Below are 24099 nucleotides of genomic sequence, written 5' to 3'. Positions count from 1 at the left end.
GTTGTGGTCTAATAACCCAGTAAGGTGAAAGATAGTTTCTCCTGCCATTGCCTGTGATTGTCTGCCTTGACTGCCCCATTCAGTTGTAGTGTGTAAGCTGTGGAATTGCGGTGGACGATTCTCAACTTCTCGCAGATTTCACTCATGAGGTCATTGTTGAGGTTAGCGGCATTGTCAATTGATGTTGTTCCGGACAAAATCTGTCACTACTTTCTTTGTGACGGCCTTGTAAGTAGATTCTTCGACCCATTTAGTGAAATAGTTGATAGCTACCAGGATGAAGAGATGCCCGTTTGATGTGGCATGCTTTATAGGTCCAATCACGTCCATGCCCCAAGCGGCGAACGGCCAGGGTGAACCTATTACGTTTAACTCATTTGGCGTAACCCAGATGATATTCCCGTGAATCTGGCACTGGTGACACTTTTGCACATAGTAGATATTGTCACTCATAGTCATCCAAAAGTATCCAGCTATCAAAATCTTCTTGGGTAATGTGAATCCATTCATGTGGTATCCGCACGTCCCTGCATGTATTTCTTCCAATAACCTGGTTGCCTTGGCAACATCTACACATATCAACAATCCTAAATCTGGGGTCCTCCTGTACAGGACTTCCCCGTTGAGGAAAATGTGGTTTGCCAACCTCCTAAGGGCTATATTTTGTCCATTAGTAGCATTCTCCAAGTATTCTCTGGGTGCAAGGAATTTCCTTATGTCGTGATACCATGGTTTACCATCTAGTTCTTCATCTACATGGAAGTAATAGGCATGTTGATCCCTGATATCTACCTCAATAGGCTCGATGTAGTTCTTGTCTGGATGCTGAATCATAGACGATAGAATTGCAGGGGTGTCAACGAACTCGTTTTGAATCCTGGGGATGTGCTTCAACTCAATCTTCGTAAACTTACTGCATAGCTCCTTCACCCAGTGTAGGTACGGAAGTATCTTGACATTCTTGGTGAACCATTCCCCGAGGACTTGGTGTATCAATAGATCGGAATCTCCTATGACCAAAAGTTCTTTAACATTCATGTCGACTGCCATTCTGATCTCAAGGATGTATGCTTCATATTCAGCCATATTGTTGGTACAAGGGAATCTTATCTTTGCTGATGCTGGATAGTGCTGTCCATATTCCAAAAACAGAACTGCCCCAATTCCGACCTCTTTGAAGTTTGCAGCTCTATCGAAAACATTCTCCATCCAGGGTACGATTCTGCAAAATCTTCTCCAGCAAATAATACTTCTTCATCACAAAAATACGTACTAAGTGGCTCGTAATCCCCATCCACCAGATTCTCCGTGAGGTGGTAGGCTAAAGCTTCCCCTTTGATAGCCTTCTAAGTTATGTAAACAATGTCAAATTTGTTGAGGATAATTTGCCATTTAGCTAGCTATCCGGTAGGCATCAGCTTCTGGAAGATGTACTTGAGTGGGTCGAGTCGAGATATCAGGTGCGTAGTGTATGCTGACATATAATGCCTTAGTTTTTGGGCAATCCAAGTTAGATCGCAACAAGTGCATTCTATCAAAGTATACTTCGCCTCACATTGCGTGAACTTCTTTCTTAAGTAGTAGATGGCCTGCTCCTTTCTCCCCGATGTCGTCATGCTATCCCAACACATAGCCGAAGGCGTTATCCAAGATTGACAAATATAGTAACAATAGCTTCTCGTGCTTGGGGGGAACCAGCACTAGTGCATTTGATAGATACTCGGGGAGGGCTATGATGCGACTGAGGTAATTTAATCTACCCAGGAAACTCATTACATCTTTCTTGCTCTCTAGTGGTGGCAATTTCTAAATAGCTTTGATTTTTTATGGGTCCGATTTTGTTCCCTTCCTTCTTAAAATGAAACCCAATAGTTTTCCAACATGGAATCCGAATGTACATTTTACCAGGTTCAACTTCCAAGTGTATCTTCGCAGGCATTCGTAAAATTTCCTCAAATCGTCCAAGTGCTCTGCACTCTTTTGAGACTTTATGATGGCGTCATCCACATACACTTCAATCTCCCTATGAATCATGTCGTGAAAAAGGGTTGTCATGACCCTTATGTATGTGGCGCCGACGTTCTTGAGACCGAGCGACTGGACTCTATAGTAGTAAACTCCACAAGGTGTGGCGAAGGCTTTCTTTTCTGCATCTTCCTCATGCATCAAGATTTGGTGGTACCCAACGAAACATTCCACAAATAACTACAGTTCATGCTTCGCGCAGTTGTCCATGAGGATGTGGATATTTGGCATAGGGAAATCGTACTTTGGACTAGCTTTGTTGAGATCTCGGTAATCCGCTCATATTCTAATCTTTCTGTCTTTCTTGCGCACTGGACGATAATTGCCAACCAGATGGGATAATTTGTGACCCTTACCACATTCACCTATATCTGCCTAGTTACTTCGTCCTTTATCCTCAGACATAAATCAGGTTTGAACTTTCTGTTTATGCTTGATCGGCGGTCTGGTAGGATCGATGGGCAGTCGATGCGAGACATTGTCAGTGCTTAATCTAAGCATGTCATCATATGACCATGCGAACACATCGATGTACTCTCAGAGGAGCTCAACTAGTTTTTCCTTCTGCTCGGCTTCTAGATGAATGTTGATTCTGGTTTCTTTCACGTCTTCTTCACTTCCAAGGTTGACCACTTCCATTTCTTCGAGGATGGGCTATGTCTAACACTCCAACTGTTCGATCTCCTGCGGGAGATTTTCTGGCATTATACTCTTGTCATACTCCTCATAATCTGGGTCGTTGTGCTCGATGGTTTCATTACATGTCACAATCGCGAAACGCAAGTTTTTTGCATTTTGATTACTAAAAAGAAAAGCTAAGTATAAATGAAGCGGCAAATAAATTTGTAAAGTTTGAGAAAATGATTCTTTTTATTTCATCAAACGATGAACGTCTTAAGCGTTCGAAAGCGGCAAATGACAAAAGGTACAGACACGGTGCAGACCTCAATCGACCATGCGCTTTTCAAAAGAAAACTTTTACACTCCCATACTACCAAGACTTACAGTGAACCAAAGATGGACTGGCAGTCCAATTCCGCAGCTCTTCTCCCGGTTCGGCATCCCTAATAGTCAGTATCTTGATGCTAGCCCCTTCATAGCATTCTTCGATTATATTCATGAAAGCTTTCCCATCCCATCGATGATATATTCTTCTGAAACTGAACTCTGACCCAGACTTGAAACATGCTCTGGCACAAAAACCATTTTCCCGAAGCTAAATGTATGAGCTTTCCCCACTGGAGGGTGATACCCTATGCTGGCCCTTCCTTTATGCTCATTAGGTTCAATTGGCTCTATGATCCCATCCGACATGGCTCCCAGCCCTGTTCTTGGCCTGTATCCATATTTCATCATCTCCTTCATAGCCATCTTGGATCTATACGGCGACTGTATTCAAAAAGTTTTGTTCAGTCTCTTCCATTTCGGTAGTCTGCATGGAAAGCAACTTTATCTGGCCCTTCAATGAATGGAACAACATGCTTCAAATAAGTGGACCACGATCTCCTGACACCCTCACTCAAATTTCATGCATAGGTGTAAAGTGGATGGTATAGTCCCTGCCAGGTGTATCTAGGTCCTTTCCAGTAGCAAGTTATATGAAGAAGACATAACCATTACTTGAAACAATATGGAAAATTCGACCGGCCCGATCTGCAAGGCCAAATATATTTCTCCGATGACATCCTTCTGCGAACCATCAAAGGCCCTTACCCTCATTGGCTTTTCTTGACCTCCCTCAAATGAATTCCTAACTCCCGTAAGGTAGAGAGCGGACAAATGTTGACTCCTAACCCTCCATCGACCAGCACTTGGGACACGACTTTGTCCCCACATTTGACAATGATATGAAGAGCTTTGTTGTGACTTGCATCTTTGACAGGATGTTTATCTCTTTTGAATGTGATCATATTTGCTCCGACCATTTTACCAATCATCGTGTCCATCGCATCACTGGTGGTGTCGGTTGGTACACTTATCCCACTCAGTACTTTCAACACGGCGTCTTTATGACTTTCAGAGCTCATTAACATGTCCATGATTGATATCTGTTTTGGAGTTTTCTTCAATTGCTCCTTCACGGAGTACTCTTTGGTTGACATTCTCTTCCAGAACTTGGTGGCTTCTGGGTCTGTTATGCTCCTTCTTTGAATTTGCTCTCTTTCCAAGTTCCCTCGATTGGCATCTTCAGGAGTGTAGCATCTCCCTGACCTAGTCATACCATGGGCCGCTACAGAGTCTGTCATTTTGGCATTCCCCTTCTGTCGATATGTCCATGGGATGGTTTTGTGTTCCCGAATCTCTTCGTCCCATGTAGCGACGACAAGTTATCACTGATAAGTTTGAACTGTCACAGTAGGCCTCACTTGTACTGTAATCATTGGAGCCCTTTAAGGTGGGATCCTGGCGGCTTCTACATTTCCTATAGTGACAATCGTTCCCTTTAGGTCATATTCTTTTTCCAATATGATCATATTAACTCTCTGGTTTCGGAGATTTGGCAGTGGATTGCGATTCATATTGGGCGGCGTCGGAGTGCACCGAATGGCTCCGCTCTTGAATAGTGTTTCAATCTCATTTTCAGCTTAAAACAATCTTCAGTATCGTGCCCAGGTACATTGGAATGGTACACACCTTTTAAATGCATCAAAATACTTGGAGGGACATTCTGGAACCCTTCCTTCAAATGGATGTATCAATCATACACTTCTCAATATATCAAACAATTGGTCCAGAGGGTCATTAATCGGGGTATAATTTCTAGGACTCCTTTATTCAAAATTGGGACGAGGGCATGGTGCATAAGCGGGTCGGTTTTGGTGAGTAGTGGTTTGGACATGAGCATATGTTCGTTATGGGTTCGGGTTGTTGTTAACTTGAGAAAGGTTGTATTGTGGTTGAGAATGATAATATTGTTGGGTATTATAGACTGGAGCATAAGTGGGTGGTGGTGAATGATTGTTTGGGAAATAGGAAATGTTTCTATGATGTGGGTTGGGTTAAAAGTAGGGGTTGACTGTTGAGATTTCCTCTTTCTTCTTCTTTCCGCTACCGATTGTCCCTTATTGAATGGCCTTGCTGACTGCTTGCAGTGCTTCCATGGATTGTACTTTACCGGATTTTATGCCCTCTTCTAAGAAAACTCCCATCTTGACCATCTCGGGGAATTTCTATCCCATCATCTTTTCAAAGTATATCCCTTCCTGGGCTCTGATAAAATACTTGGTTAATTCACTGTCGTCCAGCGGAGGTTGCGCCCTGGCGGCCTCTGACCTCCACTGACGTGCGTATTCTTGGAATGACTCGGATGGTTTTTTCTGCAAGTTCACCAGTGCGAACCTATCGGGAGTGATCTCTCTATTTAATAGAAGACGATTCATGAAGTCATTTGCCATATCTTGCCAAGTTCTCCAATTTTGTGGATCATGTCGAGTATACCAGGTGAGGGCTTCTCCCGTTAGGCTCCTTATAAATAACTTCATTCTTAGCTTCTCATTCCTCCCGACTCCGAGTAACTTGTCACAATATGCCCTTAAATGCGCGTGGGGATCACTGGTCCCATCGAAGATATTCAACTTTGGAGGCTTATACCCTGCTGGCGTATCCACATCCGGATGAATACACAGATCCTCGTAGTCCAAACTTTCACTTCCTCGGACAACTTGGAGGTTCTTCATTTGCTTTCTCAAGATTTGCAGCTGCTCAAATACTGACTCCTCTTCCTTACGCCTACCTTCCCTTTCTATCTCAGCATATTGGCCAATCTCATAAGGCACCCTGACTGTGATAGGCATTGTAAAGGTAGGTTCAGAAATGGATATACAGGGGGAACATATCGCTCATGGGCGGCGGTATGTGCCACAGGTATGTGCTGGTTGTGGTGAGTGGTGAAAGTTACTCCATCACGAGGAGGGGGTGTGAGTTGGATTGGTAGTGATAGGCGAGTTATGTGTTGTTTGAACGTACTGTGGTACATAGGGAGTGTGGATAAGGAGATTTGGTGTATTCATGGGGGTCACTGGAGGTATGACTTGAGTGGTAGGTACTGAAGTTGGGGTGTTGTTGTTTTGGTGTGATGTGGAAGAAAATTGGTCAGGAATTGAATCCAAAGAAGGAAAATAATTCACCCATTAAGGCTTGCTTGTTTTACTTGAATTCGTGGGGACCTCTCATTGCCGTAGGTAGGCATAAATCGCAGATGTTTGACAAACATTAAGACTTGACAAATTTAGATTTGAAGCAAGTTTGTTTTCATTGATAATTTGAACTGAGATAAGTGGGAACAAAGATTACATCACTGTTTCATAGAACTGCATGGGCTTGGACAACTTGCCCTTTTGGAAAGTAAAAGAAAACCGATGATAAATGGTACAGAGTTGGAAAGAACTACATGGGCTTGGACCATCTCCGGAGTTGTTTCCCATAGCCTCTTCTTCTTCTGGCTCTTCTTCCGGATCCTCCTTCGGGTTTTCTTCAAACTCCTCCTCGTCATTGTTGAACTCTGACCCCTCATCTGGATCCTCTTCTGGCTCTGTACTAGACTGTAACATCCCGAAAAATTTCGAAGTATTTCAGTGTAAAGCCCCGTAAAATTTCGCAAATGAATTCAAGGTTTCGTAGTGCTAGAGTAGACTTACGTGTTTGAGGATTTAACAGTGCACTGGGGAGTTGAAGAAAATATTGGGTAGAGGTAGGTATTTCTGCGGACCACAGAATGGTCGCAAAGTGGGTTGGTTTTCTGGGTCATTTTGTTGTCAAATTTGGCGGGCATTATACGACGGCATAACCACTTCGCGGGCCGCACTCTTGTCGCATATCTTGCTTTGGGATTTATCGGAGGGAGGTTCTGCGGTGCACTATGCGACCGCAGAATCGTTATGCGGTGCATTAAGCGATCGCAGAACAGGTCTGCGGGCCACATAGTGACTGCAGACCGGGTCAATCACGCCCAATTTTAGAGACCAAATTATGCGGCCGACATGCGGACCGCATATAAATTATGTGATCGCATATGCGATTGCAGACCTTGTTTCGGAGCTTCATTTTTGGGTTTTTAAAACCCGACCGTGCTTCGTTAAAATAGATTTAAGGGGCTATTTTTTAGCAAAACCTGATACTTTAGAGTGAGAGTTCTTAGAGTGGGGGAGTAACCTTCAACCCATTATCCATCAATTCTTGCCCAATCATTGAGGATTAACAAAGGATGTCTTCATCCCAAAGGTAAGAATCTATGCCCTAGCTCTTAATTTCAAAAATTTAGAAAAATGGGATAGTTAGAGAGACAATTCTTGGGTATGAGAGTTGTTATCTTGCATGAATGTGTTATCAAAGAATGTGGGAAGTTTGTGAGCTAAAAATGGTAGAGAATGAGTTGGGAAATGGTGGAATTTTCCACAAAAAAGTTTTTAAGAACTTTAATGCACACCTAGTATTTAATAAAATACTCAAATGGCCTAGAACCATGATCATCCTCCTAATTTTGATTCAATTTGTAACATTTTCAAAACAGATTGAAGTTGTTAAGATTTTCGAAATATTTTAGAGTGTAAGGAAGCTAAATTGAGCTATGTTGGCTAAACATTCTCTCTTATAATCGAATCCCATAATGTCCCCGTGAGTTTCAAAATATGGGTTGCATATTAAAATGTTATGGCTTTGAATCGTATTTCAAATGAAAGCTAGTATGCCAAATTGTGTGAGAAAATCTCAATATTCCGGTGTGTGTGGCTCATATGGCTTGAACTGTCACCCCACTCCTTTATTAGTATTGTCATGGAACCTTTCCACTGTGTAGTAACATGAGAGCATATCAGAGCACCTATCATGTGCGTACACGTCAATTGAAAGGGGCCACTTGTCCGAATAAAGTTTATGAGAAATTTGAGATTTATCACAAATTCGTCACAATAAGATCTTGTTGTTTACCCATCTCAGTATGACTTTCGTATTCACCTAAATCGTCTCATAGTAAGTAGCTCACTTTGTACCTAGTATTGTAGTCTTCAATGAAGTGGCCTAGTATTGCATCCTGAGAGTTATTATGGCAGAAACATGTCTATCTCATAGAAAAATATTCATTTTCTCTAACCAATACACAATTTCATCCCAAATATTTAAATGTCCCAGCTATATGGTTTCACTCATGAAAGGTTGAAATTAGATGCTTCTAGATTTTGGCACATATCAGGGGTATATTGATTTGAAAGACAAGTTTGTCGCATCTCTAGTTCTCTTATACAGGATCAACTATCGGAAAGGGGTTAAGTTGTCACAATGATAATAATATCACAAGCGTTCAACTTCTTTTTCACCCTCGTAGGCTTGTGGCATAGATTCCTTGTGCTAGTTACTGTTAAGAGCATAATGCAACTTCATGTATTTTGAAACCCATATCACATTCAGGGGGCCAGAATATTCTCATTTCGAATTAAACCCATATCACCATGTATTTTTCTTCTTCCTACACTCAAGTAGGTAACTGGTGTCACGTACTTGACTATTCATCCTTAAGGATTTCTATTGCTGATATACTACTTAACTCTATGCCTCATTTGTTGAATCAATGATGTCATCACTTTGATTAATCTTGTCCGCATTACTAGCAGTAAGCTTCATGTCTTTTAGGATATATAACCTCATGAAATACTCTGCTTAGCCCGTTGATGGATTCTTGAATAATTCCAGCCAAATCTCGGAACACGTTGTTCCTATTTATAATAACCTATGGGGGTTGAAGGTTCAAACATATCAAAGAAGAAGCATCATCCCATGATAAAATATATTGGATATGAAATTTTATGGTTATATTCATGTTAGCGCATCTTAGAATAATTGATGAGGATCGCCAAAGGTTTAGATTGGGTGTTCGGCGTAAGGATTTAGAATTGAAGAAAGTGAATGGGTTATTCTAAAGATTTTCTCTATGAACATATTGGGTGAATGGTTACGGAAGGTAAAGTATGTGTAGTCACATTAGGCCTTATGAAATATTGAAGGAAATATGCCAAATTATGAGTATGATGTTTCCCTATTATTGTTATCCGTGTACTCAATGTTTCACGTGTCTATGTCTAAGAAGATGAAGTTAATGGATAATTGGATTATGAGGAGAACCTATTTGCTATCCTTGTTAGATAAGTCTGGGAGCTGGGATTAACTCTGTTACTGTGTTAGGGCGAAGTCTGTAAGTCGAGGAGGCTACCGTGAGAGCCAAAAGTGTTAAGGAAATAAAATGTTCTCACTTGAGTGTATAGTTAAATAATTGTGGATTGAAAGGTATTTTCTTTATGTTATGATTTATATATGTGCGGTTCTTGTCCAGATGCTACTTGAGATAATGTAATGCATGTAATGTTGAGATTAGTGATGTTGATATACATAGAGATGCTTTGTTGAGTTGTGGATGTATTGTTAGGAGTTATTTTGGTGTTACTCTGACAGGTGTATAATCCCAGTTACAGGGGAGACTCTGGCGAAATATTTGGAAATTTAGGGAGTTTGCCAAATTTTGAAACTACTGGTGAGTGTGAATTAATAGTTGGGTCACATTTGAAGCTAATGACGGATTTTGACCCTCATTCGAGGACGAATGATCCTATGCGGGGGAGAATGTAACACCTCGGAGAATGATCCTAAGCACGAATGACCCCGCAAGCTCGCCGCGGTTCAGACTTTTTGGATTGCACAGTGCGCTAGGGAGTTGAAGTAAATGTTGGGTACAGGTAGGCATTTCTACGGCCTATTCTGCGACCGCAGAACCAATCTGCGGACCGCAGAATGGTCGTAAAGTGGGTCAGTTTTCTGGGTCATTTTGATGTCAAATTTTACGGCCATTATGCTACCGCATAACCACTTAGCGGGCTGAACTCTTGTCGCATATCCCACTTTGGGATTTTTCAGAGAGAGGTTCTGCGGTGCACTATGCGACCGCAGAACCGTTCTGCGGTACATTAGGCGACCGCAGAAACAGGTCTGCGGGCCGTATAGTGACCGCAGACCGGGTCAGTCATGCCCAGTTTTGGAGACCAAATTATGTGGCCGACATGCGGACTGCATACCAATTATGCGGTCGCATATCCGATCGCAGACCTTGTTCCGGAGCTTCATTTTTGGGTTTTTAAAACCCGACCCTACTTCGTTAAAATATATGTAAGTGGCCATTTTTTAGCAAAACCTGATACTTTAGAGTGAGAGAGAGTTCTTAGAGTAGGGGAGCAACCTTCAACCTATTATCCATCAATTCTTGCCCAATCATTGAGGATTAACAAAGGAAGTCTTCATCCCAAAGGTAAGAATCTATGCCGTAACTCTTAATTTCGAAAATTTACAAAATAAAGGGATAGTTAGAGAGATAATTCTTGGGTATGAAAGTTGTTATCTTGCATTCATGTGTTTTCAAAGAATGTGGGAATGTTGTGAGCAAAAAATGGTAGAGAATGGATTGGGAAATGGTCGAATCTTCCACAAAAAAGGCCTTAAGAACTATAATGCACACCTAGTGTTTGATAAAATGCTCAAATGGGCTACAACCATGATCATCCTCCTAATTTTGATTCAATTTGTTACATTTTCAAAATAGATTGAAGTTGCTAAGATTTTCGGAATATTTTAGAGTGTAAGGAAGCTCAATTGAGGTATGTTGGATAAACTTTCTCTCTTAGAATCGAATCCCATAATGTCCCCGTGAGTTTCAAAGCAGGGGTTACGTATTAAAATGTTATGCCTTTGAATCGTATTTCAAATGAAAGCAAGTATGCCAAATTGTGTGAGAAAATCTCAAATTCTGGTGTATGTGACTCATATGGCTTGAACTGTCACTCTACTCCTTTGTGCGTATTGTCATGGAACCTTTCCACTGTCTAGTAACATGGGAGCATATCAGAGCACCTATCATGTGCGTACATGTCAATTGAAAGGGGCCACTTGTCCGCATAAAGTTTCTGAGAAATTTGAGATTTATCACAAATTTATCACAGGAAGATCATGTTGTTTACCGATCTCAGTATGACTTTCATATTCACCTAAATCGTCTCACAGTAAGTAGTTCACTTTGTACCTAGTATTGTAGTCTTCCATGAAGTGGCATGGTATTGTATCCTAAGAGTTATTATGGCAGAAACATGTCTATCTCATAGAAAAATGTTCATTTTCTCTAACCAATACACGATTTCATCCCAAATATTTAAATGTCCTAGCTATGTGGTTTCACTCTTGAAAGGTTGAAATTAGATGCTTCCAGATTCTGGCACATATCGGGGGTATATTGATTTGAAAAACAAGTTTGTCGCATCTCTAGTTCTCTCATATAGGATCAACTATCGGAAAGGGGTTAAGCTGTCACAATGATAATAATATCACAAGTGTTCAACTTCTTTTTCATCCTCGTAGGCTTGTGGCATAGATTCATTGTGCTAGTTACTGTTAAGAGCATAATGCAACTTCATGTATTTTGAAAACCATATCACATTCAGGGTGCCAGAATATTCTCATTTCGAATTAAACCCATATCACCATGTATTTTTCTTCTTCCTACACTCAAGTAGGTAACTGGTGTCACGTACTTGACTCTTCCTCCTTAAGGATTTCTATTGCCGATATACTAGTTAACTCTATGCCTAATTTGTCGAATCAATGATGTCATCACTATGATTAATCTTGTCCGCATTATTAGTAGTAAGCTTCATGTCTTTTAGGATATATAACCTCATGAAATACTCTGCTCTGCCCGTTGATGGATTCTTGAATAATTTCAGCCAAATCTCGGACCGCGTTGTCCCTATTTATAATAACCTATGGGGGTTGAAGGTTCAAACATGTCAAAGAAGAAGCATCATCCCGTGATCAAATATATTGGATAGGAAATTTTATGGTCATATTGATTTTAGCGCATCTTAGAATAATTGAAGAAGATCGCCAAAGGTTTAGTTTGGGTGTTCGGCGTAGCGATTTAGAGTTGAAAAAAGTGAACGGGTTATTCTCAAGATTTTCTCTATGAATATATTGGGTGAATGGTTAAGGAAGGTAAAGTATGTGTAGTCATATTAGGCCTTATGAAATCTTGAAGGAGATAGGCCATACTATGAGTATGATGTTTCCCTATTATTGTTCTCCATGTACCCGGTGTTTCACGTGTCTATGTCTAAGAAGGTGAAGTTAATGGATAATTGGATTATGATGAGCAACTATTTGTTATCCTTGTTACATAAGTCTTGGAGTTGGGATTACCTCCGTTACAGTGTTAGGTTGAAGTCTGTAAGTCGAGGAGGCCACCGTGATAGCCAAAAGTGTTAAGGAAATAAAATGTTCTCACTTGAGTGCATAGTTGAAATATTGTGGATCGAAAGGTACTTTCTTTATGTTATGATTTATGTATGTGCTGTTCTTGTCCAAATGCTACTTGAGATAATGTAATGCATGTAATGTTGAGATTAGTGATGTTGACATAGAGATGTTTTGTTGAGTTGTGGATGTATTGTTAGGATTTATTTTGGTGTTATTCTGACAGGTGTATAATCCCAGTTACAGGGGAGACTCTGGTGAAATCTTTGGAAATTTAGTGAGTTTGCCAAATTTTGAAACTACTTGTGAGTGTGAATTAACAGTTGGGCCACATTTGAAGCTAATGAAGGATTTTGACCCTCATTCGAGGACGAATGATCCTAAGCGGGGAAGAATGTAACACCCCGGAGAATGATCCTAAGCACAAATGACCCTCGCAAGGTCGCCGCAGTTTGGACTTTTTGGATTGAACAGTGCGCTGGGGAGTTGAAGAAAATGTTGGGCAGAGGTATGAATTTTTGTGGCCTATTCTGCGACCGCAGAACCACTTTGCGGACCGCAGAATGGTCGCAAAGTGGGTCAGTTTTCTGGGTCATTTTGATGTCAAATTTCATGGCCATTATGCTATCGCATAACCACTTCGCAGGCTGCACTCTTGTCGCATATCCCGCTTTATGATTTTTTGGAGGGAGGTTCTGCGGTGCAGTATGCGATCACATAACAGGACTGCGAGCCGCATAGTGACCGCAGACCAGGTCAGTCACGCCCAGTTTTGGAGGCCAAATTATGCAGCCTACATGCGGACCGCATATCAATTATGCGATCGCAGACCTTATTCCGGAGCTTCATTTTTGGGTTTTTAAAACTCGACCCTACTTCGTTAAACACATGCTTTGGGCCATTTTTGAGCTAAAATCTGACATTTTAGACTGAGAGATAGTGCGCTGGAGTGAGAAGGTGTTCCTCAATAATTGTTCTTCAATTCTTGCTCAAATTTTGGAAGATTACGACGGAAACTCAGTAGGTCTTCATCCTAGAGGTAAGATTCTACACCCTAACCCTAACCATCCAAAATTGCCCCTCTCCTGCCTCACTCTGCGGCCATTATGCGGTCCGCAAAGTGATTCTGCGGTCGCATAATGGACCGCAAAAATACATTTTTCTGCCATTTTTCTATAATCCTCAACATGTAAAACTAATTTGGCACCACGAAACATTATTTTTTTTTGCAAAATTTTATGGGGCCTTACAGTTGTAACAACCCACGCCTAAAACTACACGTGCCGGTGTAGGAGTGGATTGTGATTATTCCCCTTATTTGGGATGTGATTGATGGGTTGATATTATTCCCCTTAATTGGGATGAAACTGATAATAGTTGTGAATTGGAAAAGTCAACCCACACGGTATATGTGGGAAGGCGGCCTAGCCGATCGAGTGGGGATCGGACGCCATGTTGCGCACAAGGTGGTACTACTCTTGGTAATACTCTTTTATCGCATCACATGTCAAATCACATTTTTCGTGGGGAGATGGCCTAGCCGATTAGGCATGATTGGACTCCGTGCAAAAAACACGGTTGTACATCGGTGCTAATAATCTCCCAACCAAAAATATATATTAATTTTGTATTTTGAAAATTGTTATGTTTTAACTGGACATTTGGATATGGTTGATTGTGACTTGTTGTTTCTATGATTTTTTCCCTTTCTTATACGGTCATTCTATTTTGAAAGAGGACATTTAGCTTTACATACTAGTACTATTCCATATGTACTAACATCTCTTTTGCCGGGGGGCGCTGCATCTTCAATGGATGCAGGTGGTTCATCAGCGGGCAACTTTGGTCCTCGTTAGCAGTTACTCGCTATTCAGTAGGTTTTGGTGAGCCCTAATATATTCTGGGCCTAATGTCATTTGATGTTGTACTTTGTATTTTTAGGTATAGTCGGGACCTTGTTGCCGGCATTTCCATATTACTCTTCTGTTGTACTTAGAGGCTCCGTAGATAGGTTGTGGGCAGTGTTTGATGTGGGGAATTGAACTAGAAATGTTGGTATTTGGCAAACATGTTTTTCATTATATCTATAAACTTTTAATATTTTTGAAATTACGAATGAAGCTGCTAATGGAAATGAAATGGGAGTTATTAATGAAATCTTTTTAGTGTTTGAATTATTGAGTGCATCTCCTCTTTATTCATGGATGAGTTTGGGTAGAAGGAAATCTAACAGGCTTGCTCGGCCGGGTTCACTCGGTTGAGCGCCGGTCGCGCTCCCCGAATTCGGGGCATGACAAACTTGCAATCAGAGCCTAAGGTTTTAAAGTGTCCTAAGATGTCTCGGAGCCGTGTCTAGTAGAGTCATTCTTATCGGTGTGTTGTCTACCACATCTATAATTAGGAGGCTACATAGGCATTTAGGAATGTCACCCTTCTTTGGTACTCCAGATCGTACGATAAAGCTGATTGTAAGTTTGTTCCTCCTTTAACTCGTGCATTGCTCTTATTTTCAGTATATGGCACCTAGGAAGAAAGGAAGAACTGTCCAAGGAGCCAATGCCACCCCAGGAGTGGCAGTTGATCCTTTACTTGATGATGAGGGTGAACACCCGTGGGGTGAGAATATTCCCCCGACTACTACACTGCCTGATTCCACTACACCTGATCAGACCGCACCAGTTCTTTCACCTACTAAAGGTGCAACGATCCCTCCAACTGATATTCCAGTTCCATCTCCAGCCCCAGCTTCAGGTTCCGGTGTATCTGATGGGGATCTTAGGGGAGCCATATAGATGTTGGCTCAGATAGCGGCTTCCCAGGCCCAGAGATCAAATGTTGCACCCACTTCTTCTAGTCAGCCAGGGGATTCCACTAGTTCCAGGGTGAACAGATTTCTCCAATTGGACACTTCAGTGTTCACAGGTACTGATCCTGAGGAGGACCCCGAGGATTTTATTGACGAGATGTACAAGACCCTCCGATTTATGTGTGCTACTGAAACAGAGGGAGCAGAGTTGTCCTCCTACCGCCTGAAAGGGGTGGCCTTTTTTTTTTTGAGATGTGGGAGGACTCCCGTGAGGAGAGGAGCCCTCCGGTGAGGTGGAGTGAGTTTGGCGATGCTTTCATTGATCATGTCTTGCCTGCCGAGACTAAGGCAACTCGTGCCGCCGAGTTTGATAGTCTGAAACAAGGTAGCATGAGTGTGTGGGAGTATCATATGAGATTCGCGCACTTGTCCAAATAAGCCATCTACATGTTGCCCACTATGGAGGCTAGAGTGCACCGGTTTGTGCAGGGCCTTATCCCCTTGGTTATTAATGAGGCCGCTATAGCCGCCTTGAATTCTGATATGAACTGGTAAGATGGTGGCATTTTCTCAAGCCACAGAGACCCGCAAATTGAAGAATAGAATGGAGTGCGAGAGCAGCAGCAAGGCCCGGCCTGCGGGCAACTTTGGTGGTTCTTCTGGTGGTGGTGATGGTGGTATGTCAACATTCAGGGGAGGGTCATCAGGGCCATCCCACTCTTTTGCTCCCGGGATTTATTTTGTGCCGGATCTGCGAGCGGTTATGCGGCCCACAAAATGATTATGCAGCCGCATAATGGTCCAAAACTTTGGCCAGATTTTTGCCTCAGTCCGCAATAGATCTGCGCTATGCAGATTAGTTCTGCGACCGTAGAATGGACCGTAAAAACGCCATGCATTTCCAAAAATAAAATTTCTTCAATTCCCCAATCGTCAACACATAAGCCTACTTCGGCACCACGAAACCCTGGGTTTTAGGTATAATTTTACGGGGCCTTACATCCTTCCCCGCTTAAGATCATTCATCCTCGAATGAGGGCCAAAATCCGGCATTAGAAACCAATGTAACTCAGCTGCTATAACACACCAGTAGTTCCAACTTTTGACTAACTCCCCAAATTTCAAAATATTTCGCCAGAGTTTTCCCTGTAACTGGGCCTATCCACCTGCTATAGAATCCCAGAAACTAACCCTAACAACATATACATGAACCAATGATGTAACATAACATAAAAACAACGGCAATCGTGGCCTTAAGAGTAGTATATCACTAAAAGGGAACACCCTTAACATCAACTGTACAAATGATACATAATTTATAGAAGGTAGACTCTTAGCATTTTCATAGAACACAACTTTATAAACACATAACTATTCAAACAAATGAGGGTATTTCTTCTTCATTTCTTCCTCGGCCTCCCAGGTGGCCTCTTCGACTTGTTGGTTTCGCCATAACACTTTCACGGAGGCAACCTCTTTATTCCTCAACTTTTGAACTTGCATATCAATAATGGCAACTGGAATTTCTTCATAAGACAATTCTTCATGAACCTCAATAGTCTCAATTAGAAAAAAATGACGGATCTCCAACCACCTTCTTCAACATGGATACGTGGAACACCAGGTGCACTAAAGACATCTCTGGAGGTAGTTCTAGCCTGTAAGCCACCTGACTGATCCTCTGAATAATTCTATATGGCTCGACATACCTTAGACTTAATTTCCCCTCCTTACCAAACCGCATTACTCCCTTCATGGGGGAAACCTTCAAGAACACCCAATCATCCTCTTGGAACTCCAAATCCCTATGATGCATATCCGAATAGGACTTATGACGACTCTGGGAAGTTGTCAATCGTTCTGTAATAATCTTAACCTTCTCTAAGGCCTAATGCACGAGGTCTAGCCCTATCAACTCCGCTTCCCCAATTTCGAACCACCCAATGGGAGATCTATATCTCCTACCATATAAAGCCTCGAACGGTGTCATCTGAATGCTAGCACGATAACTGTTGTTGTAGGAAAACTCTATGAGTGGCAAATGATCATCCCAGCTACCATTGAAGTCGAGAACGTAAGCACGCAACATACCCTCAAGCATCTGAATAATCCGCTCCACTTGCCCGTCGGTCTGTGGATGGAAAGTTGTACTAAGATTTACTTGAGTACCTAATCCTTGCTGAAATTTCTTCCAAATGTTAGTTGTGAACTGTACCCCCCAATCAGAAATGATGGAAACTGGAGTGCCATGCAGCTTGACGATTTCCTTGATATACAACTGAGCATACTGTTCCGCTGTGTTGGTAGCCTTAACAGGTAAGAAGTGAGCTAATTTCGTGAGTAGGTCCACAATCACCCAGATCGAGTCGAACTTGCGAGGAGTGCGAGGTAGTCCTACCACAAAGTCCATATTGAACATCTCCCATTTTTACATCGGAAGTTCTATGTTCTGTGCCATCCCACCGGGCCTTTGGTGTTCTGCCTTCACTTGCTGACAATTTGGACATCTTGCCACAAAGTTCTCTACATTCCTCTTCATATCATTCCAATATTAGACTTCCTTAAGATCATGGTACATCTTTGTAGAGCCCGGGTGCACGGAATACCAAGAAGTGTGAGCCTCGGTCATGATTCTTTCCCGGAGGCCATCCATATTTGGAACACATAATCACCCTTGGTACCTTAGTGTGCCATCATTCATGCCAAGAGTAAAGGCCATGGTCTTATGTTTATGAATCCCCTCCTTCAATTGTACCAACAATGGATTGTTGTATTGTATCTCTTTGACTTTCATCACAAGCGACGATTTAGCCCTATTTTGCACAATCCCCCCTCCTTCACTAGAGTCCGCAAGACGAACTCCCAAACTAGCCACCCGATGAATCTCGTTGGCCAACGACCTTTAATATGCCTCCATATGAGCCAAACTACCCATATATTTCCAGCTAAAGGCATCCGCCACAACATTAGCCTTCCCCGGATGATATAGGATATCGATGTCATAATCCTTCAGTAACTCAAGACATCTTCTCTGCCTCAGATTCAATTCCTTCTGTTTGAAAATATATTGAAGGATTTTATGGTCCGTGAATATATCCACATGGACTTCATACAAATAATGACGCCAAATCTTCAACGCAAAGACCACCGCTGCAAGCTCTATGTCATGTGTTGGATAGTTCTTTTCATGATTCTTGAGTTGCCTAGAAGCATAAGCTATCACCTTGCCATATTGCATTAATACACACCCAAGTCCGATTCTTGAAGCATCACAATATACCACAAACCCATCCATACCCTTTGGTAAGGTCAACACCGGTGCCATAGTCAATCTTGATTTCAACTCCTGGAAGCTTCTTTCACAAGCATCTGACCATTGGAACTTAACCGCCTTCTGCGTCAATTTATTCAACGGAGAGGCAAGAGTAGAGAACCCCTCCACAAACTTCCTGTAATACCGCGCTAGGCCTAAAAAACTGTGTATCTCTGTTGGGGTAGTAGTCCTAGGCCAATTCTTCATAACTGCAATCTTCTGAGGATCCACCTCTATTCCTTCTCTGGAGACGACATGACCCAAGAACGTGATCGATTTAAGCAAAAATTCATATTTCGAAAACTTCGCATACAACTTGTGCTGATATAGGGTCTGTAGAACTACCCTAAGATGACCGGCATGGTCCTCTCGACTTCGCAAATATACAAGGATATCGTCAATAAACACTATCACGAATGAGTCAAGAAAAGGCTTGAAAACCTGGTTCATAAGATCCATGAAAGCTGTGGGGGCATTTGTTAGCCCAAAAGACATTACCAGGAACTCAAAGTGCCCATACCGGGTCCTGAAAGCTGTATTCAGAATATCCTGCTCCCTGATCTTCAACTGGTGATAACCGGATCCTAAATCGATCTTGGAGAAGTACTTAGCACCCTGAAACAAATCAAACAAGTCATCTATCCTTGGCAGTGGGTACTTAATTTTTATTGTAACCTTGTTGAGCTGCCGATAGTCAATACACATTCTTAGAAACTCATCCTTCTTTCTTACAAATAGAAACGGTGCGCCCCAAGGTGACACACAAGGCCGGATGAAACCCTTCTCTAATAAATACTTCAATTGTTCCTTTAGCTCCTTCAATTCTGCCAGTGCCATTCTGTAAGGTGGAATAGATATAGGCTGTGTGCTTGGCTAATATCACATCAATCCCAAAATCAATCTCCCTGTCTGGTAGGATGCCAAGGAGCTCATCCAGAAAGACCTCCAGAAATTCATTCACAACCGGCACAGACTCAAATGTAGGTACCTCAGCATCGATGTCCGTAACCCGGACCAAATGGTAGATACATCCTTTGTTAATCATCTTCATGGCCTTAAGGTAAGAAATGAACCTACCCTTCAGCACCACATCATCCCCCTTCCATTCAATCACTGACTCATTTGGAAATTCAAACCTAACGGTTCTGGTTTGATAGCCAAGTTTGGAAAAACATGATTAAAGCCAATTCATTCCCATTATTACATCAAAATCAACCATCCCTAATTCAAAGAGATCGTCCATGGTGTCCCGACCACACAGTGTGACAACACAATCCCTATAAACCCCCGCGGCCACAATAGACTCACCAACCGGAGTAGATACAGAGAACGACTCATGGAGTTGTTCTGGTTCTATCCCAAATTCTATAGCAACATAGGGAGTGACATAGGACAAAGTGGAAACGGTACCAATAAGAGCATACACATCATGAGATTGGACAGTCAATATACCTGTAACAACATCTGGAGAAGCCTCATATTAAGCTTCCCAAATAGTCCAACATTCAACAACAATACACCGACGATTTTCAGAAATTTGGGCAGCACCTATATCAATTCCTTCCCATTAAAACCAACACCAAAAATGACAAGAAAAACATCAAAACAACACATCCAAGCTACGACAAAGAACCAGCCGAAACATAGCTCAAAAACCTTCTAAAACAGTCCCATATGCACAATACCTCAAACATACTTCCAACTTCAAGTTTAACTTGTTTTCCTTCAACATCTAAACTTGCTATGGCTTAAAATCGACTCAACCCAAGGAAAGGGGTGAAGAACATACCTTATTTCACACAAATTCCTAATTTTCAGTGTTTAATTCATTGTTATGTCTTCCTCAATCAGCCACTAAGGGAGAAAATGGCAAACTATCGACTAGTTCGGGTTCCTAAGGTTTGAATCCACTAGTTTCACCTTCTCCACCTTTGATTTGGCTTCCAAACCCTAAGGATATGTTTAGAAAGTCTTTAGAAAATTTTAGGTCTGATTTGGGTCGAATATGAGGCTTGGAGACGAAGGCCACAACTTTATTTATCAAGATAATCCTCGACCGATCTTATGGGTCCCAAAGGGAGCTGCTTGCGCAATCTCGCAAAAATGCGAATATTTCTACTCCGACATCATATCGACGAATGGTTTAATGTAGAATCTATAATGATATAGAAATACCGTGAGTCTCGGCACCATCCAATGTAAATCTCAGATTCTAGCCATATATAAATCTGAAAAATTCTCAATTTCTACATATAAATCTTGAATCCACGAGAACCTTCTCGAGAATCATCCACTCTGCTCAAATCTCAATTGCACCGCCCAAACAGCCCGAATGACCTGTGCCCCATTAACACGACAACACCCAATGAAGTAACCCCGCCTTAATACAACCGAGCAAATTCCCATTCCATGCGCATTGCATCCTTCACAAATAACAACTCAATCATTCCATGATTCCCATATATCCATAAAGTGTAATACACCAAGCATTCAAAATTTTCCTTGCTTAAGTTATCCTTAAAAACAGCCTCTACAAGTCATAACCCATCCACAAGTATTCCTCAAACCGAAACCAACACATGAAATCATCGATAGCAGACTCTCCCACTTGGCTCAAAGCCATAGATCAAAACACGCGATAACTCACAATGCCCATACTCTATTACTGCTATAATACTGCAGTGAGATTCAACTAAATCATTCATAAGCTCATGTAACACAAACTATATAATACCTTAAATCATCTACTAAGCTCGCATTCATCCTCGTGACGGTCGGGTCAACTTTCTCAACTAATACAAACTCAAATCGCAACACATATAACACACTGGTAGAAAGGAAAGCCTCCAGACAACATCATAAGGATCACACCTCCGCAGATCACCCCGCAGGAGATAACCCCACTTGCTTAGCAAGAATTGGCATCTTTCTATACCCTTTCGCAGCCACAATTACTACGCAATCACTTATTCTTCCAGAGTTTGAACTCATCAACAAGACATGAAAATCTACTTCATTCCACAAATGAAATAACACAAAAGAATCTCTCAAAAACCATCATAACTCAAGACCGTATAACACAACCATAGAAATTGAGCACCCAATAGTCCTTTTCACATCTTAAGTAAACTCTTCTCGTCACATTCAAACTATCTGAACACATCCCGCGGTCACATCCTACTCATCATATAGCCATCAAACCACTCACCGAGCCACCAGTCCCACTCATATGGACACTACTGGACATAGAAGTCCAAATGTACATGCTCACACAACTGAAACTATCGAGCCTAAGCTGCGGTCGAAACCGGGCCTCAAGTCCTCCAAACTTGCCCATCACGAAAACACAGAATACACATCTCGCACCTCATCCATGGAATCCATAAGTCGTGGATGTATAGCTGATACCGAGAGCTCACATGCGTATACGAGTGAGTGGAATGAATTCAAAGAGATACACTTCAGGCGGAATCAATATCGCATGATAAGGAAAGAAAGATGTGAAGTTTATCCTAAATGCCATGTAGCCTCTCGAAGATAGCTATGGACGTCATCATACTGATCCACAAGACTCTACTAGACACTTGCTCATGACTCGTAGAACATATGAACCTAGAGCTCTGATACCGAATTATCATGAACCAAAATCCAACTAGTCATGATGGCACCTAACCCAACCCGCTAGGTAAGCCAATTAATAAAAATCCAATTCAAATGAGATTTACTGAAAAAATCAATTATGAAATGACTGAACTTTTACACCACTTCCCAAGGGCTAGTAGTACAAATTATGAGCTTCTAAGATTTAGAGTTTACAAAGCTGGTATGAAATAAATACATCATCTGTTTGAAATACACATGAACAAATTAATAATTATAAAGCTACCAAGAACAAGAGGCAGCTATGACCGGAACGCATGTATATCTTCAATGCCAGCTCCCGCCATACATAGTAACATCAGCATCCAAAATATGCACGCAAGGTGCAGAAGTGTAGTATAAGTACAACCGACCCCATGTACTCAATAAGTAACAAAAATAACCTTAGGTTGAAAGTAGTGACGAGCTTGTCAGAGTCCAACATCAATACTCAAGAACAACTCGTATCAATATAATGAAAATAGTTCAAGTAATTCTCAAAGATATGATGCTCAACTCGTTCATAGTTACGAAAAATAGGCATATTTTTCAGGTAAAACCCGAATCTTTCACCGAAATCACCAAAATATGAATATATCATAAAACTGTGAATTTTCCCAAAAACTTTCAACAACAGATAAGATGTTTCATTATCAGATGGCATGAGGAAAGTATATCTCTATGCATACATGTCAATGTGCATGTGAAGTTATGAATGTCACAATACCGTACAACATGAGAAAATGCATATCAATGCCTACATGCCATATATGCATGTCAAGTGTAGTGCATCACAGTGATAAACTCATGTGCTCATGCTCTCGGAGCAGTCAACCTCACTCAGCACGCTCAGTCACTCAGTCCTCCCAATCACTGGGCACTCGCGCTAGGCACATACACTCGGCACTCGCACTCAATAGATACCTGTGCTCACTGTTGGTTTGTCAGACTCCGGAGGGGCGGATCTTGACCAAGCGCTAATATACGCCAATCATGGCATGAATCAATAAAGCCTGCTGCGGCGTACAGCCCGATCCCATAAATATCACTCGCAATCAGGCCCTCGGCCTCACTCAGTCATCATCATCTCAGTCTCTCGGCCTCACAAATCTCAAGCTAACGGCCAAAACAATGATAACATGATGTGACAGCAAGCGATAACAGAGACTGTGATATGATATGCAAATGCATGAGTATGACTGAGTACATAATTGCGATTAAGGCAAATAACTCAACAGCAGAAATGACCTCAGTGGGTCCCAATAGAATCAATATATAGCCTAAACATGATTTTTAACATGGATCACATCTCAATTACTCTAACACGTAGGAATTTCATTGAGAGAAACAAGATTAGGCATCTACACAGTACCACAGAATCAACTGAGTCATAATTCACATGGTACACACCCACACGTCTGTCACCTAGCATGTGCATCACCTTATCACAAAACACATAACACGTATATTCAAGGGTTCATACCCTTAGCACCAAGTTTAGAAGTGTTACTTATTTCGAACAAGCCAAATCCAATACCGAGCAAGCCAAACAACACTTTAAAAATGCCATCCAGCGCGCATCAACCTCTGATAAAGGTTGAATCTTTAATCAAAAGCCCAAAGTCAACCCAAATTTCAAACCCGGGCTCACACCTCAGAACCCGACAAAACTAAAAAAATCTAAAAACCCATTCAATTATGAGTCCAACCATACTAGTTTCATTCAAATCCGACTCCGAATCGATGTTCAAAACCCAAAAATTCACTCAATCAAATTTGAGACAAAAAACCCATAATTTCTCTCTTGCAATCATAAATCAAATGCCAAAAACGAAGATAGATTCATCAAAATATAATCAAAACCGTGTATAGAACACTTACCTCAATCCGTGTGGTGAAAATTACCTCAAAAATTGCCTCCTCAACTCAAAATGTGAATAAAGTAGCCAAGCCCTCGATATATAGCTTCTGTCCAGGCATCCTCCCATCTGCGACACATTTAGCCACTTCTGCGGCGTTACTTTTGTGACCAAAAACA

The 24099-nt window shown here is 41.6% G+C and overlaps 2 protein-coding genes across 2 annotated transcripts; both read right to left on the bottom strand.

Moving 5' to 3' along the window:
* Positions 1–174: 174 nt before the first annotated feature.
* Positions 175–1209, bottom strand: LOC117276394 (uncharacterized). Its single transcript, XM_070180652.1, has one exon. It carries the CDS (start codon positions 1207–1209, stop codon positions 175–177), a length of 1035 nt encoding a protein of 344 aa, XP_070036753.1.
* Positions 1210–5195: 3986 nt separating this feature from the next.
* On the bottom strand, positions 5196–5819 carry LOC138895898 (uncharacterized). The gene has a single exon (XM_070180651.1). It carries the CDS (start codon positions 5817–5819, stop codon positions 5196–5198), a length of 624 nt encoding a protein of 207 aa, XP_070036752.1.
* Between the last annotated feature and the right edge of the window lie 18280 nt (positions 5820–24099).

The sequence above is a fragment of the Nicotiana tomentosiformis genome, chromosome 7 (assembly GCF_000390325.3).
Source record: "Nicotiana tomentosiformis chromosome 7, ASM39032v3, whole genome shotgun sequence".
Taxonomy (NCBI): domain Eukaryota; kingdom Viridiplantae; phylum Streptophyta; class Magnoliopsida; order Solanales; family Solanaceae; genus Nicotiana; species Nicotiana tomentosiformis.
Note: the sequence above shows the minus strand (reverse complement) of the source record. Positions and strands in the feature narration are given on the sequence as shown.

Bases quoted from the DNA above. Each gene is read 5' to 3' on its own strand.
- LOC117276394 (XM_070180652.1), bottom strand. From the start codon at position 1,209: ATGGAGAATGTTTTCGATAGAGCTGCAAACTTCAAAGAGGTCGGAATT.
- LOC138895898 (XM_070180651.1), bottom strand. From the start codon at position 5,819: ATGCCTATCACAGTCAGGGTGCCTTATGAGATTGGCCAATATGCTGAG.